At 40.8% G+C, this 15,556-nt stretch overlaps 3 protein-coding genes across 3 annotated transcripts; 2 read left to right on the top strand and 1 right to left on the bottom strand.

Moving 5' to 3' along the window:
• The first annotated feature begins 12 nt into the window (after positions 1-12).
• On the top strand, positions 13-6,060 carry msl1b (MSL complex subunit 1b). Its single transcript, XM_067487300.1, is given in 10 exon segments — positions 13-151; positions 694-866; positions 869-1,383; positions 1,478-1,677; positions 1,978-2,339; positions 2,444-2,520; positions 2,639-2,706; positions 3,890-4,014; positions 4,114-4,186; positions 5,209-6,060. Coding segments are annotated over 9 exon segments (1,596 nt in total). The 5' UTR covers positions 13-151; positions 694-781; the 3' UTR covers positions 5,300-6,060.
• A 1,671-nt stretch (positions 6,061-7,731) lies between these two features.
• chmp2a (charged multivesicular body protein 2A) lies at positions 7,732-12,091 on the bottom strand. The gene is made up of 6 exons (XM_067487302.1): positions 11,928-12,091; positions 10,259-10,426; positions 9,993-10,172; positions 9,767-9,897; positions 9,478-9,539; positions 7,732-8,656 (listed from the first exon to the last, which is right to left on the bottom strand). Exons 2-6 carry the CDS (start codon positions 10,424-10,426, stop codon positions 8,535-8,537), a joined length of 663 nt encoding a protein of 220 aa, XP_067343403.1. The 5' UTR covers positions 11,928-12,091; the 3' UTR covers positions 7,732-8,534.
• Positions 12,092-12,597: 506 nt separating this feature from the next.
• Positions 12,598-15,291, top strand: mrm1 (mitochondrial rRNA methyltransferase 1 homolog (S. cerevisiae)). The gene has a single exon (XM_067489242.1). The coding sequence runs from the start codon at positions 12,827-12,829 to the stop codon at positions 13,991-13,993; it is 1,167 nt and encodes a 388-aa protein (XP_067345343.1). The 5' UTR covers positions 12,598-12,826; the 3' UTR covers positions 13,994-15,291.
• Positions 15,292-15,556: the final 265 nt, after the last annotated feature.

Raw genomic sequence — 15,556 nt, 5'->3', positions numbered from 1 at the left:
CGTCTCCCTCTGCTGTTCCGCTTCTGACCCAAACCTTCAAAACACGACATGGCCAGCCAACGCATTACGCATGCGCAGTGGTGGGCGCTTTAAACAAGCCTTGAGGAGGGAACATGTAGGCAAATGCAGGTGGACTTGAATTTTAGTCAAGGTAAGCTCCAAATCCCGAGACGCGCCTTAGCAAAAAATAATGTCTGTTCGAAATGTAAACGTTTCTACGCAGTTGTTAGACCCACTTTGCGTTTCAGGTGCACATTATCGCGGAGACTAGCCGGCTAGCGTTAGCCACCTCGCTAGCTGTTATTGTTTTTCATGACTTCATGCCAGAACCAAAATGGAGGCGCTGGTTCCTGCTGCCAGTGTCCTACACAGCCACTCCCGAGTCCTTTCTTTGAAGCCCTTGCTCGATAAGCCTCCATCCAGACGCATAACTGAGTTGAAATCTTTCTAGCCTGACTAGTTTTGTCTCAGGATGTGTGTTTGTGTCGTTGCGCTAATGGCTAATATCTTGATTTTTGAAACCCGGCGGTCGGTTTTAGGGAAAGGATGCCCGAGATGAGGCATGCTCCTGTACTTTCCCTCTGTTTGTCCAACTACTAGGACTCGCTGCGTATTTTACCCCCGCTAACCCTCTGTTGACCATCCAGCAACAATAACACGGCGAATACGTTTGTATGTTTCTTTGCTTTGCAGGTTAGCAGCTGCACAGTTCACATGGGAAGTAGCGGGGGTTGAATTGCATCGCCGAGGCGTTGCAAGATGGAAAGTCGTTGTGCTCGCCATGACTCTGAGGTCCACGTTGTTTCCCAGGACAGGGCTCAAGCACAAGAGTGACACCGTCGACTTGGGCAGAACGAGCACTGGGGCCGCCGCCGTGAGACCTGCGACTCTCTTGTTGTAGATGTTCAAGACGTGCAGGGCGCCGCGATCCCGAGCAAATCCAAAGATTTAGACCAGTATTACATGACTAGCAAAGTTGCCCTCTCTGCCACGGTCGCAGAAGCAGTTCAGGGAGACACTAAAACTGTGGGGATATTGTCCCCTGTCAGACCCATGGGGGGTGAGGGAACCCCAGTGAAAGGTAAACCCCTCTCTGTTGACAACATGGATAATCCTCAGATGGCTGTGAACAATAACCCTAAGGATGCTGGTGCTGATGACAGTGCAAAGGGGATTGTCCCTGGAGTCATGGGCACAGCATCCATTGAACTCTCATCTGAGGGCAAGTGGAGGAGCATCAGGAAGACCCCTGCGAATCCTCACACACAGGCCAACTGCCTGCGACAGATAGTCCTCCTGCAGCTGGACCTCATTGAACAACAGCAACAGCAGCTGCAGTCCAAGGACAAGGAGATAGACGAGCTCAAAGCAGACAAGGAGACGGTATGTACAAGTATTTTAGCTAATTTTAGGATATAATGTGCTTATTTGGTAATTTTTCACATTGTTATGTCTGTGCCTTTTTTTTCTTTTGCAGCTTCTGGCCCGCATTGAGCGCATGGAACGTCGCTTGCAGCTTACAAGAAAGGACGTGCCACGTGATAAGCGCCTTTTCCAGCCCCTAGAGCCATGGACCCCTGACAAAGAGGACATATGGGATCTGGACATAGAGGAGAGTCCACAGTCCAACCCAGCCACCCCATTCCCATTTAGTCGAGGTGGCAAAGGCCAAAAGAGGTAAAATAATGTTATCAGGCAAACATTTTGAGAAGCCAGTCGTTGACATTTCACTAATATAAAAGGTGAATAGAGTTTGTTGGTGGTGTGCCAATAAAGATGAGATATGCAGAAAATTCAAAAGCAACATCTTTTCCTGATACAGATACATTGTTGCTCTGGACAAGGCACAAAATCTATGTTCTACTGAAGAAATTGTCCCCCAGGTCATTGGACATAAATCCAAATTTAAGGTTCTTGTCATATTCTAGTAACTAGCTGTGTACAACTCAGTTCTTCTTACTGATCTTCTTTGTGCAGGAAATCTTGCTTTGGAGATGCAAAGGTCCAGAAGTCCCGGGGCAAAAGTGCCAAGCTTAGTCCCCAGAAACCAGAGATTCAGCCTGGCTCTCCCAGCCAAAGAGAGCTGCGCAGTAAGGAAACCCCAGAGAAGACTGTTCCTCTGAGGTCAGGGGCAGAAAGGGACGTTTTGCTCCCATGCAAAGAGGAGCCCGAGCTGAGCTGCCAGATGGAAGATCTGCCCTTCATGTCGACCACAGAGATGTATCTGTGTTGCTGGAACCAACCTCCTCTCTCCCCTCTGCGTGAGACTTCCCCTAAGAAGGAGGAAGAGGTGGCCAGTGAGTCGACTCCTCATGTTGTACATGATATGCTGATTGTTTGTAAGCCTAACCTATATCCCATCTTTAATCACTTCATCCTTTAAATGTGCGGAACACAATATCTATGATTAACTTCCTGTCTTTGATCCATCTGTTGCTTTTAGTTCCTTCGTGGAGGGAACATTATATAGAGCCCTTAGATGATGATGAGGATGACGACGACCCATTAAATCCAACTGAGGTAAGACACACGTGAATGGAAACTGTCAATCATTTTATCAGTAGAGGTTAAAGAAAACACCTGAGATCCACCGTCATTTATTTCGAAATTACATGTGTGAATTTGTCTTCCCATCAAGCCGCTGGATGACGGTGTGTTTTTGAAACGCCACGCGAAGCTTGAGTTGGATGAGAAAAGGAGGAAAAGGTACAGAAGTTATTTGATTTAATTTTAATGTTATTTCATTTGAGACTTGATCCTCCGCTAAAAGCAGGAGTTTGACTTTTAATTCTTGGATTAATTTGAAGTCCAAGAGTACAGTGCTTTCTCTTTGCATCATTGCTACTGAGTTATTGATCAAAACAAAAATCTAAGAATTTAACTACTGCTGAATTTTATGCTGCTGATAACGTGAATATACACATCTGGTACAGATTTCCCAGAATTTACTTTGAGAATTTATTACCGTTTTTACCATTTTGTGATTTTAAGTGCAGAAATTAATCCTTTAATCAGTAGCAAGAAAAAGCAAATGCTGGTTAGCATCTAAATACACCACGTAACAAAAGTAATGATTGTTTGGTATAAAGAACAATATATATTATTAGATTAAAATACATTCATGTGTAAACATCACCACTGTTAAAGCTGGTAAAAGTAAAGCGGATTTTAACAATTGTACTGTATGTAGTGACAACTGCTTCTTCTTCTTCTAATTACATCTGCAAAGTAAATAGTAGCTACAGCTGCCAAATGTAGTGGTGATACAGTAAAAATACCATAAAATGGAAATATTTAAGTAAGGTACTTCACTACGTACTTGGGTAAATGTTGATTGTAATTGTCCACTGCTGCCTTTCAAAGCACACGTTTGGCTATTTAACACAGTGGTTTGCTACCTGTCAGCAAATAGATTTCACACTGTGCATCATTCAGTGTAATTACTCCCCATTAATAATGGGACGACACTGCGTTATGAAGCTTTTACATTGAATTAATCAGCTGATTACCACAAATGAACTACTGTAATTTCTTACACAATTGTAGAAATACAAAGAAGTTTTAGTGCTTTTTTTTAATGTGTATACTGTGTTGACCTTAAACAGTATAAACAGAATAAACTAAATGAATTTTAAGGTCTTATAAAGTGAGCAGTTGAAAACACAATGAAACTTCGTGATTTTGTGTATATATACTGAGATCCTGATTTAATAAGTGTAATCGTGCAGTGTTCAGACATCGATGAAGTTTTTTTTGGTACCAGTGACTGAGCATTTGTTCTCTGTTGTCATGTACCCTAATTTCCCCTTTGATATTTCTCCTAATTCCCCATTATTATTAACATTTTCCTTTTTGTTTATCTATTCTCATGAATCTCTTGTTTTTACAGATGGGACATTCAGCGAATCAGAGAGCAACGCATGTTTCAGCGTTTGCAGCAACGCATGAACAGGAAGAAAGTTGTGCAGGAGACTGAACCAGAGCTTTCATCCTTCTACCCAGACACCGAAGACGGTACATCTGCATTTGTAATACTACTTCCTAAATAAAACTGAGCGTGATATATTCTTGCAGCACTGATTTTTATATATCTGTTCTTCGCATTTCCTTCAGTTGAAACTATAGTGATCACCCCTTTCTTGCCTGTGGTTGCATTTGGCCGGCCTCTGCCCAAACTCGCACAAGAGTAAGTTGGAGCTGCTTTGTGCTTTTTCTTTAGTTCTGCTTTATGTAACATTAGCTGTGCAATTATCAGAGGTTGACATGATCCAAAAAGTCGTCAAGTCATGATGAAGTTACTGTGAAGTTCTGCGCTGCAGGATGTGCTAAAATAATTGATAAAAGAGTCATTAAAAATGAGTCGGTGAAAGAATCATGCGCGAATGAAGAAGAGAGCATTTGAATATGGTAAAGCATGCAAGCAAGATTCTGGCCACTGATTTTATTTAAATTTTAAGCTTTCACTGTCTTCATACCAATCATATGTATTCCCTCATTAGGTGTGGATGGCAAACTGTGTGTAAGGCTTGGGATATACTTTTAACTAAGCATTTATGTGCACATCATGGTGACCTCCATGAATCTTTTGTTAATGTGGAGAGTTAGTCATGCACGTTGCCAGAAAGGTGTGTGTGTGTGTGTAGCATGTTTGAATCCCATAGCAAAGGTAGAGGAAGCACTTTAAGCCACAGTAATCAGTGCAAGAACGATCTCCACACTTTAGCAGCGTTTCCATGATCTCAGTATCTACAGTCCTGTAACTTGCGTGTGTAGCCATGTCTTCTACTTCCCGGAAAACAATTGCACTACAGAATGAAGAGCTTCTGTATTAATCCAGAAATAACAAAGCCCTAATCTGCCATCTACTAGATAATCTTTAGTTATTCATATTAGGACACCTTTATAATTGGAGGTAAATTGCTCTGCCTTGTTACAGCTGCTCTATGCTAAAAAGAAAGGAGAACCGCACCCAAGGAAACCCCACACTAAAAACCTCCATCAATCAGAACTGTGTTCCATGGGTAAAAATCAAGTCCGTCCCTGCCGTAACCCCAAGCTTTCTATTGTCTGTTAAGGACATGTCATGTGATTTACATCATTTTCATTTGCTGTGCATGTCAACCTTTCTACTGCAGAAATTGAAGGCAGCGAAGAAGAACATAAAAAAAAGCAAAGTTTACACTCATTTGTTGTTAATTCTTCCTCCAGGAACTTTGAGCTGCCTTGGCTGGACGACCGCAGCCGATGCCGCATCGAGGTGCCCAAAAAACACACACCTCACCGGACCTGTCGGAAGTGAGACCCGTGTGGCGTAAACAGGAGAGAGATTAAAAAAATTAATATTCATACGTCAGACAACATGTCTGGGGAGGAGGGGGGGGGGAGACAAATCACCAGTCGCTGTGTATAACTGCTGTTGCTTTGAGACTGCGTGAGAGTAAATATCTCCGGTCTCCACAGCACCACAGACCAGATGATCTCCTGCAGAATATTAGAGAATGATGGGAGATAGCTGCAGCAGTGGGTGTCCTTGATATTTTTGGTCTCGTTTACTCTTTTGGAAAGGAAGACAATATGCCACATGCTGCAAGGTTACAGCCCCCATGTTAGCAGCAGTTGAAGAGTACACAGCAGCTTCTTCCTTAGCAATTGTATCAAGAGCTACATGCATGTTCTTAACATGATTCAGATGCATTGTGTTCAAGTTTGTTCATCCAAAACTGGAGTCTTTTTCCGTTTTTGTGCATCGTCACCTGACAGGAAAAACTGGGGACTCTAATCTTGAGCGCATTATCTTGACAATATTCTGCTCTGGGTCATCATACAACACTCGTTCTCCCTGCTTAAGTGTGGGGGGGTGGGGGTGGGGTGGGGGGGTGTCAAAGCCTGACTGTAACGTGCTGTGTATTGCCGATATTGTTCGCACACAACTTGAAAAACCTTTTTTTTTTTTTTTTTATCAATATTAATGTGATATGGGGACTTTGAAGCAACACTCAGCATGATTTTATATTAAAGAAATTATTATTTTTGGTTGTTTTTTTTTGTTTTGTTTTTGAATCATTAAAAGTATGGGGGGGGGGGGGGGGGGGGGGGGGGATTTAAAAAGCAAATGTTGCAAGTGACAGTTCCGTGTTCCCTGGAGACACAGAAAGTTAGCCAGTTGGGCGTGAAACCCAGTATTATAGTTACCTGTTTTTTGGTTCCTTCTGAGTTGTTCTTTTATGTGACTTGCATGGAAAAGATGGTAGCATGGCTTAAAACCCCAGAATGGAGGATAATCTCATCGGGCTACAAAATATTGTTCTTGAAAGCATGACTTTTGGCTTCTCTGCTCAGTGAGAACAGCCACACCATATGGCAAACTGATTATAACTATCTTAATTGTCATGTGTCCAATCTTCACAAATCAATCCAGTAAATATTAGACGAGTTATGTGTACGCATTGGTCTCTAAAGAATGCAGTTAGCTGACATTCACAGGAGTCGTTGTAGACGATAAATAAGCTTTCTAGCTGTAGTTATAGTGATGTTTAATATGCTGCCAGTTAATCTCTCCCTCTCTGAGTTAAAGTTCCTCGCTCCGTTTGCTCAGCCTGTTTTACCTACGATGCAATGGCTTTCTGCAGCTTTGGTACTTCACCCGCCAGGCTTATATATTTCTGTATGTTTGTGTGGGCGGAGTTTGCAAATACAAAGGTTTTTTTTTTTTGGTTTTTTTTCTGTACATAGCTTTCAGAAACAGATGTACATAAAACATGGCTGTTATTTTTTTATTTAATGTTGGGAGTGTTGATTACATTCAATATTGTTCTATGATTGTATGTTGACAGATTGACAGTTTTGAAAGTAAAATTCTTTTGGAATAAAATTAACGTCTATGATAGTTGGATTTGGTGGTCTGAATGTTTGGTTTGATAATATTCATGTTAACAAATAATTCTAAAACTTCTTACATAACAAACACTTTTGATGAGGGTTGTGAAACTAATATGATCCACATAAGAACCAAATTGTGCAGTTTAAGTATTATACTGCAGTGTAAATGTGAAGTACTTTAGCATGAAATGGAATTAGCAATATACTTAAAATTTCTACATTGTAAATTACGAGGTGTTTCTAAATATAATTGGCAACTATTTCATGGTTAAAACTTCTGAAATGTGAGAATTTACTGCTTTACAATTTTAGTTTAATTCACATAGTACTAATGGCTGAACAAAGCAAAGCACTTCAAATGTTTAATTCTCAGAACGTTCTCATGTAATAAAATTTTATAGTAATGTGGTCAAGTACTTTAAGGAATTCACAAGTCATAAGTGAGGATGAAAACATTACTAAACCGCTGCCAAAAACTTAATTACAATTAGTTAGCATCTACAAACACAGTAGTTTATAAGTATAAGCACTTTAAGATTTTGCTAAAATATTTGTTTTGGGGAAAAAAAATGTCAGGCTGGTTAACAAATGCATGTTAGGCAATAACTTTTATTCCAGGCGACTTACAGGGACACACTGGGAACAACCTTGGGTTCTGGGTCTTACTGAAGGTCACACCCCACTATGTGACCGTAGGAACCAGGAGTCGAACTACTGACTACCGAGCCACTGAAACTGGGGTTTGTGGATGACTGAATTGTAGCCACTAAATTCCGCATTGGTCTATGACATTATGTTGGATGTTTTATTATATCTTGAAGGTCCTCTACAAAAACAGCAGAATCAGTAGGATAAATCTGGAAAATGTTTATTGAACAAAGAAAAGCAAAACAGTAAAACAAAAAGACGCCACTCAGTTGTTAAGATTTTGGTGAAAATCCAGCTGATCTTTAAAAACGGTAACTGGGCAGGAGGGTCTTTTCCACTGGTGGAGACTCACCACAACGCACGTATCTTTGACCTTCATCCTTGATAGTGTATATTTCTGTGAATAATTCTACCTTATTGGCAACTTTAGACAAAACAGATGTTGAGACAAAACTTTTTTTTTTTTTTTTTTTTACACGATCCTAAGCTCAACCCTCAACTCTCACAAATAAACAGAATTAAATGTGCCCCCCACCCCCCAAAAAAATAAAACTGTACCCGGTTTAAAACCAGGGATGATTATGATATAAACAAGACCAATGTACAAAAGTGCTGACTTTATGCCAACCAAATAAACCTACTTTCATTTGGCTTCTTTTTACAGATTTTGTAGTTAGTGTTGATTTAAATTGTGAAAACATCATGACCTCAGGAGTTATTAGTATAGACTGTGAAAATGAAATTTCCACTTTCAAAGACTTTGTGTCTTTTGGCTACTTCTTCAATGAGACATGAGTTTTCTAGAGCTATGAAGGAGAATGAGCTTTTCTTTGATATAATACACACATAAATGAAAACACCTCAAACAGAAAGCCTTACACCGTTATAATCGCAGACCGTTTGCTGAAAACAGCCACCGTTCTGCCAGTTATACCTTCAGAAGAATCTAGACACGGAGATTCGAGTATATTTGTATTAACAGCCGCCATCCATCTGCTCCTGTGCATTCAGTCTCTCCGCAGGTTGTTGAGCCGCTCCTCCAGATCAGCGTCTGCGTCAGCCAGTGTGGCCTGCGGCTCGGCCTTTTTTCCTCCAGCCACCGACAGGCTTCCCCCGGTGCTCGGAAGATCTGAAGTGAACAGGGGTGTCAGCGTATGACAAATGGAAAATACCAGACAACCTAAAAGGTGCACATGACCATGGTTGCGTTTCGATTGCTGACTCAGATCTGATCCCTGCAGGGGGTCGTATTTTAAAAACCTGGCTCGCCCTCTGTTTTCTGGTTACTTATATATAGAGTAACACTACAAATATTTTGTATTGAGATATAATGAGATTTTAAAACTGGGTTTTTTTTTTGGAAAAACCAAACGAGACACATCAAGTTTGCCTGAAAACAATAATCAGGTGGCTTTCCCTTGCTGTAGTCATATTCCTGTTCACACCGGCCATGAGTCAATCCCCTCAGTGGAAGTGATGGGAGACGCACAAATGTGTAGCTAAAGCTGCCAAAAGGTAAAATCTGTACAACACACTGTTGTGCAGAGAGTGAACAGCACAAGGACTTTGAGTGAAAAGTCACTGTAACATAACACGGTGGCCAACATTGGACCTTAATTTAGTAGCTCAACAGCTACTTTAGAACGATCCCACTTAAGGATTTAAGGATCATTAAATGTGATTGTTTGATTCAGAAATGTTGTCTGTATGTTCCAGCTCTTATGCTAGTGTCACAACAATACCTTTCAACCAATACCCAAGATTTTCACTTTTTTAGCTTAGACTAGCTACCACTAAAACTAACAACCTAAAGGTTATAACTTTAGCTACCTGAAATGAAAAATAAAATTTATAGTTAGTCAGACTCAATAACTTAAAGTACTGCTGCAGGAGCCAAACACGTCTGCATATGTAACATTTTCAAACTGTGAAGCGCTGGATTTTTCTTACTTGACAATTCATCAGACAGATTTAGACCCAGCTCATCCAGCACCTGGGAGACGATGGCGTCACTGTGCAGAGACAAAATCAGAAAATGGATTAACGTCAATGCAAAATTGGAGTGAATTGAATCGGCTAGTCAGATTTACTTTAAATGTACCTTAATATTTTTCACTTTAAAAATACTTTTTCTGATTGTAATTATACTTTTAAATAAAGAGTACTGAAAAATGTGTGAAACAAAAGCTTCACAGTTTTTCACACATATTAAAAGAACCGTTTTATCTTCAGCTGTTACCTTTCCTCCTCGTCGTCCTCATCACCCATGGCATCATCGATGGCATCGTTCATCATTTCTTCTTTCATGTCCATGATTTCACTCTGTCGTTCAAACTCCATCATGATCTTCTGAATCTGAGGCAGTTTTAACTGTGAAAATGGAACAAATGTAAGCTCGTCAAACACAGGAGGCGCAGCTGAGCCAACTGTCGAGTGCTGAAGTGTTCAGCAACTGTTTGACAGACCTGTCTGTTCATGGTGGCCATTGCTTTGGTGACACCTTTCATAGCCTGTGCCATGCTGTTGTTGGACTTGAGTGTCTGTATCTTTAGACTGACAGCCTGGATGTTGGCTTTCATCATGATGAACTTCTTAACGTAGCGCCTTGTGCGAACCAAATCCTTGGCCATGATCTTCACAGCATCCTGCAGAGATCAAAGCAACATGCATGTCTGAATTCATCGTGAACAAATTAAACTCGTCTCATTAACAACACTTCCTGCATTCTCACCATTTGTCCCTGTTTGGCCATTTTCTTTATGTCAGCAATGATCTTCTTCTCCTGTTGCTCCAGTTTCATTCGCTCTCGGTCAAGTTCCCTCATGGCTCGATTGAGTGCCCTCTGATTCTGCCTCAACATCTCCTCCGGGGTCTTTCTCTTCCCGAACAGGAACTCCATCTGGGTGAAGAAGAAGAACATCAGATATAGTCAAACTAGAGAGGTACTATCGAAAAATAGGAGTTGGCAGAAAACAATTTGAATACCACTTCAATAAATTTGCAACAAATCTGAACATTTCCCAAGAACATAAGGCAAACAATTTCTTGTTCCAGCTTTTTAAAAAAGGAAGGATTTACAATTTGTCTGTTTTATATGGCAGTAAATGTAATATATTTGGACGTATGGTCAGACAAAACACAACATGTGATTGACATCTTTGAATGGGACATGTTTACTACTTTTCTGAGTTTTTTTCTTTTAAAAACCACTTGGCCGATTGGTCAATAATGAAAAAAATCCTTAGGTGCAGCTCCAGTAACGGAAATTATTTATTTGTTAATGTTCTATTCACAGTGTGGCTCTTATTGTGCATTACACAGTTTTCTATCTTCAGGAGACAATGATTAGTTATTAGTTATTAGATTAGATAAAGCAAACCATTGGTAATGAAGATAAGCATTAACTGCAACTAACTGAATAGCAATGAGTTTTCTCATTGGTTTACCTGAACAATGTTATGCTTTTTATGTCTTTTATCTTCCTTCGAAAATTGTTTGACAATGAATTCTTTAGTAGCTTGACTGACAATTAGCCATAACATGCTTATAAAAAAATTAATTCATATAAAAAGGTAAGTTTTTTTGGTCTACAACCTTTGTAGTATGACTAATCAGATGACATCATCGGAATTGAAAAACTCACTAGGTGATGGCATCATCATCGTGAAGGAGTCATGTGACGCCCTTTAGTCGGCTTAGGGCTCCAATATTATTTTCATGATAAATATTTTTCTTATTAATCCTTCCTATTAAGCCATGCTTGAAAAAAAAGGGAAACTGCGCTTATCACACACAGAACCTAAGAGGACACTTGGATATCTTGTTTTGTCTGACCAAGATAAGACAGGAGTTCACATATATATGTGTCTAGTAGTTTAGCGCGAGTACTATAAGTAGCTCATAGTACTATGATCTATCATGTTTGACAACCGGTTTCCCGTAATCTGTTCAGAGATTAAACGACAGAAGACGAACCCACACAACAGTCAGACCAACAGTCTGACTGTCCAAATCCTGACATCTCAGAGCATGAAGCCTGAGACGTGAAGCACGTTTCACCTTTTTGCCTTGACGAACAACTGAAACTGTTTATCAGTTACCAAAATCCGACTTTTCCATTTTTCATTCAGCTGTAGTTGTGTAGCTAGTTGTGAAAATTCGGATGAACTTTTCCCGAAGGTTAACAAGTCCTGAACGTTTTGGCCGTCTGTCTAAAGCCTCCGTGTTTCTAGGAAAATATCACTCTGCGGTTATTTATGTGCCTGGATACTTGAAAAATCTTGAAATCTCCTTTCAGATTGATTTTTAACTCGAGTCCTCTCAAGTCTGACTCAACACCTTCCATTTTAGCCCCAACACCACCTCAGTCGAAACTGACACCTACAGTGTGTTTCTCTCACCTTTTAACAAGCTCGTCGTCAGAAGACGATAATTCAGCAGATTAAATATGTCAGGGCGTCTTCTGCGACTTCAATTCTACACAGATTTACACGATTATTTGTTTTGTTTCAGACTCTTCCGTGTTGCGATAGTTGCACTTCCGGGAAATGACGCAATTGTACACGCCTGATCAGCCGTTCGTTTTGCCGTTACGTCGCACGTATGAAGCTGGGAAAGACAGAAAGTACTGTGTTACAGACTTTCAAAATAAAACACTGTATTCGTCTCACCATTTCTTTTGTCCTGTCGGCTTATCCAGTAAGTTCAGGGTCGCCACAGCAGATCATTTTCCGGCATGTTTATTAGAAAGGTTAGTACATTTGCAATAAGGCTATGGATACCTATATTGTAGAAATAAATCGTTCTATTTTTATACTAACGGTAAAGTGAACAAAATATTCCCAAATGATTTTGTTGTATCTGTACTTGAGTAATGTGTCTGTCCGTAGGGCTTTAACCTTATTTAAAGGTTTAAATAAGCTTAAAGTCTCCCCCCCCCCCCCCCCCCCCCCACACACACACACACACACACACACACACACACACTCACACACACACACACACACGGACACACGAACACTTTTAAACTTCTAAACTTTTATTTTTTCACCACGATTGCTTCACATCCGGTCATAGTCCCGCTCACTTGATACAACCGGATTCACATGTGTGTATTTCACGTAAAGGCCGCAAATGTTTCAACTGGGGAAGGTAGTGTGTTTATTATATTCATTTTTTTTTCCCGACTTTCCTATGATCACGAGAGATTCTTGATGAAAGCTGTGGAGTAGAACGGCAGTTGATTTTAAGTGTGACCGTTATTCTTCTTGTTGCCTGGATATATTTCATTTAATACACAATGTGGATATTCAGTTCAACACATCTGCACAAGTTGCTGTTTGTTTGGACTAGAACAATGCAGTCACCAGCATCAAAGTCAATCTCTCAGTTTGCATCTTACCATGGCTCAGCTGCTGTCCTGTGCCCAAAGGACAGTGCTATCAACCCTGTGGAGAGGAGACGACACAATAGACAAAAGCCTGTAGTGTCTGCTAGATGGCAGGAACACGAGGGGTCACTTCCGAGTAAAGTTTGGAAGACTGAGATCCCTGTCTTGCACAAGAAAAATCAGAGGAAGGGAGACGACCAGAGAGTATCATCTGAACTCAGGAAACTGTGTCTGGAGGATTTCCCTGCAGAGAGGGAGAGGCTGGAGAGACAGAAGTCAGCACTGAGCTTCAAAGCAGAGGACTGCGAGATTGTTTTTGGCATTGCTCCCTGTCTCTTGGCTCTGACTCAGGGTAGAAGAAAGGCCCACAACCTGTTTGTAAAAGATGGTGAGGCTTCTCAGAGGGCTTCTGTGTTAAAAGTGTGTGAGGAGGCTCGTCGGCGAGGAATACAAGTCCATCGGGTCAGCAAAAAGGATCTGGACAAGATGTCTTCTGGACGTGTACATCAAGGAGTGTGTCTGCGGGCCAGTCCTCTGAGCTATCTCACTGTTGACAGAGGCATTGCACCCAACAAAAAAGACACCCCTCTCTGGCTTGTCCTGGAAAGAATTCAGGACCCGATGAATCTCGGCGCCATCCTGCGCTCTGCATATTTCCTCGGTGTGGACAGAGTCGCCAGCAGTCTTCGCCACAGCTGTCCATTGTCTTCAGTGGTCAGCAAGGCCAGCTCAGGTACGATGGAGGTAATGGAAGTGTACGGATACGAAAATCTTGAAGACATGTTGACTTTAAAGGCAGCAAAGGGCTGGCAGGTGGTTGGCACAGTTGGAGCAGCAGCAGTGGAAAACGAGATTCCTGTCGCCGAGTGTTCAGACTTTCAGATGACTAAACCTACGCTGTTGTTGATTGGAGGTGAAGGTGAAGGACTTTCCCGAGAGCTGCTGTCTCTGTGCCAAACGCTGCTCACCATCCCGGCTGGCAGACAGTTGATCCCCAGCATCGAGTCTCTGAATGTCTCTGTAGCTACAGGCATTCTGCTGCACTCTCTGCTGTCCTCTAGGAGGTCAACCCGATGATGACCTCCCTCAATACCTGCCTGTAACTGAATCACAAACTGATGTTGGAAATTGAATGTTTAACTGTTAATCTTCAGAAATTACTGGCAGGATCGGGCTGGTGATGTTCTATATTTTTGTTATTGTCAGCAACTTCATGGAAAAGATCAAAGCCATCAATAAATCGCTGGTATTCATCTGTGACATGATTCTCGATTATTGAAAATTATTGGGGGAAAAAAAAACTTAAAGCATGTTGAATTATTTTTGTCTCAGACACAAGCCTGTTTACTCCCCTCTGAGTAATGATTACTAAAAACTACAATGATGGTATTTTAATGATAGATTTTATAGTAATGGCTTCGGAATGAATTCAGATCCTTATTGAGTTGCATCTTGCACAACATCCCGAAGTCAGTAACCTATAATGACTAAATGAAAACACATTTTTAGGCACAAGGACAAACAAAAGCCACACAAGTGTCCTCTAAGCTTCTCCTGCAGTAGGACAAACATGATAAAGTGCCCTTTAAGGTGCCCTGCAGGAGTACAAATTAGATAAAGTGCTCTCCACAGTGCCTCTTGCTAAAGCAAACACCACAAAGTGGCATCTTTGGGAGTAAACAGAGGTGATGCCATCCACAATAGATTGCTATTATTTTTTTTCCTTCCCCATCACACAGCAGGAATCTGCCACTGAGAACACCTATGAAAAAAAACAAATTGATTGGACGTAGTTTGTCACGAAGACCACGGAACTCTTTGTAGATCTTTGCAGCAACATTTGTGGCAATTAATGGTTTACAGTTTCCAGGATATAAAATAACTTTTAAAGCTGTGTTTCCAGGAGGACAGTAACTTAAATAATTGTGAAATTGAGGATGTTTCTAACCACAGGTGTCTTTTCTAGAGTTGGACAAATTGTTAAACTTTGTTCAGGGAGGTGCTCAGCAGCAGGGACAGATATCAGCAGCATCTGATAGTTGTCAGAATTGAAAGAAATTCAACTGCAAACAAATACAGAGAAATCCTTGAAGAAAACCTGCTGCCAACTAAAGCAATGCTGGAGCAGCTTCAGGACAGGTCTGTGATCTGTTCAGTGTTTCAACCAAAAGAGACCTGGAGGTGGCAGTTTATAGACACTTCCCATCCAATGTGATTAAACAGATTTATCAATGCTACATCCATGGCGCAGTGGCTTGTTGTACACGGAAATTAATCCCCTGTTTGCTTCTGGCTTCAAGGTCCATCATAGGTATAAACAATGCTGGAAAGTACATTTTCTTAAGTACAGTTTTTAAGGTACTTTTACTTTAGTAGAAACTCTACTTTGTTATGTTTAGTTTTACTTTATTACACTTAATAGATAAACATTGTACTTGTTAGTCCACTACATTTACTGTATGTCATAGCTTTAATTACTTGTTACTTTGCAGATCGAGAATAAACCGATGCATTACTGTATTATCACTTATTAATTATTAAGCGCTTAAAATTAGCTCCACTTGCAACATTAGTAACGTTCACATATTAACGCATCAGCAAATATAATCCAGTATTATGATCCATGTCATTCTGCATAAT

The sequence above is a fragment of the Channa argus genome, chromosome 20 (genome assembly GCF_033026475.1).
Source record: "Channa argus isolate prfri chromosome 20, Channa argus male v1.0, whole genome shotgun sequence".
Lineage (NCBI taxonomy): Eukaryota > Metazoa > Chordata > Actinopteri > Anabantiformes > Channidae > Channa > Channa argus.
Note: the sequence above shows the minus strand (reverse complement) of the source record. Positions and strands in the feature narration are given on the sequence as shown.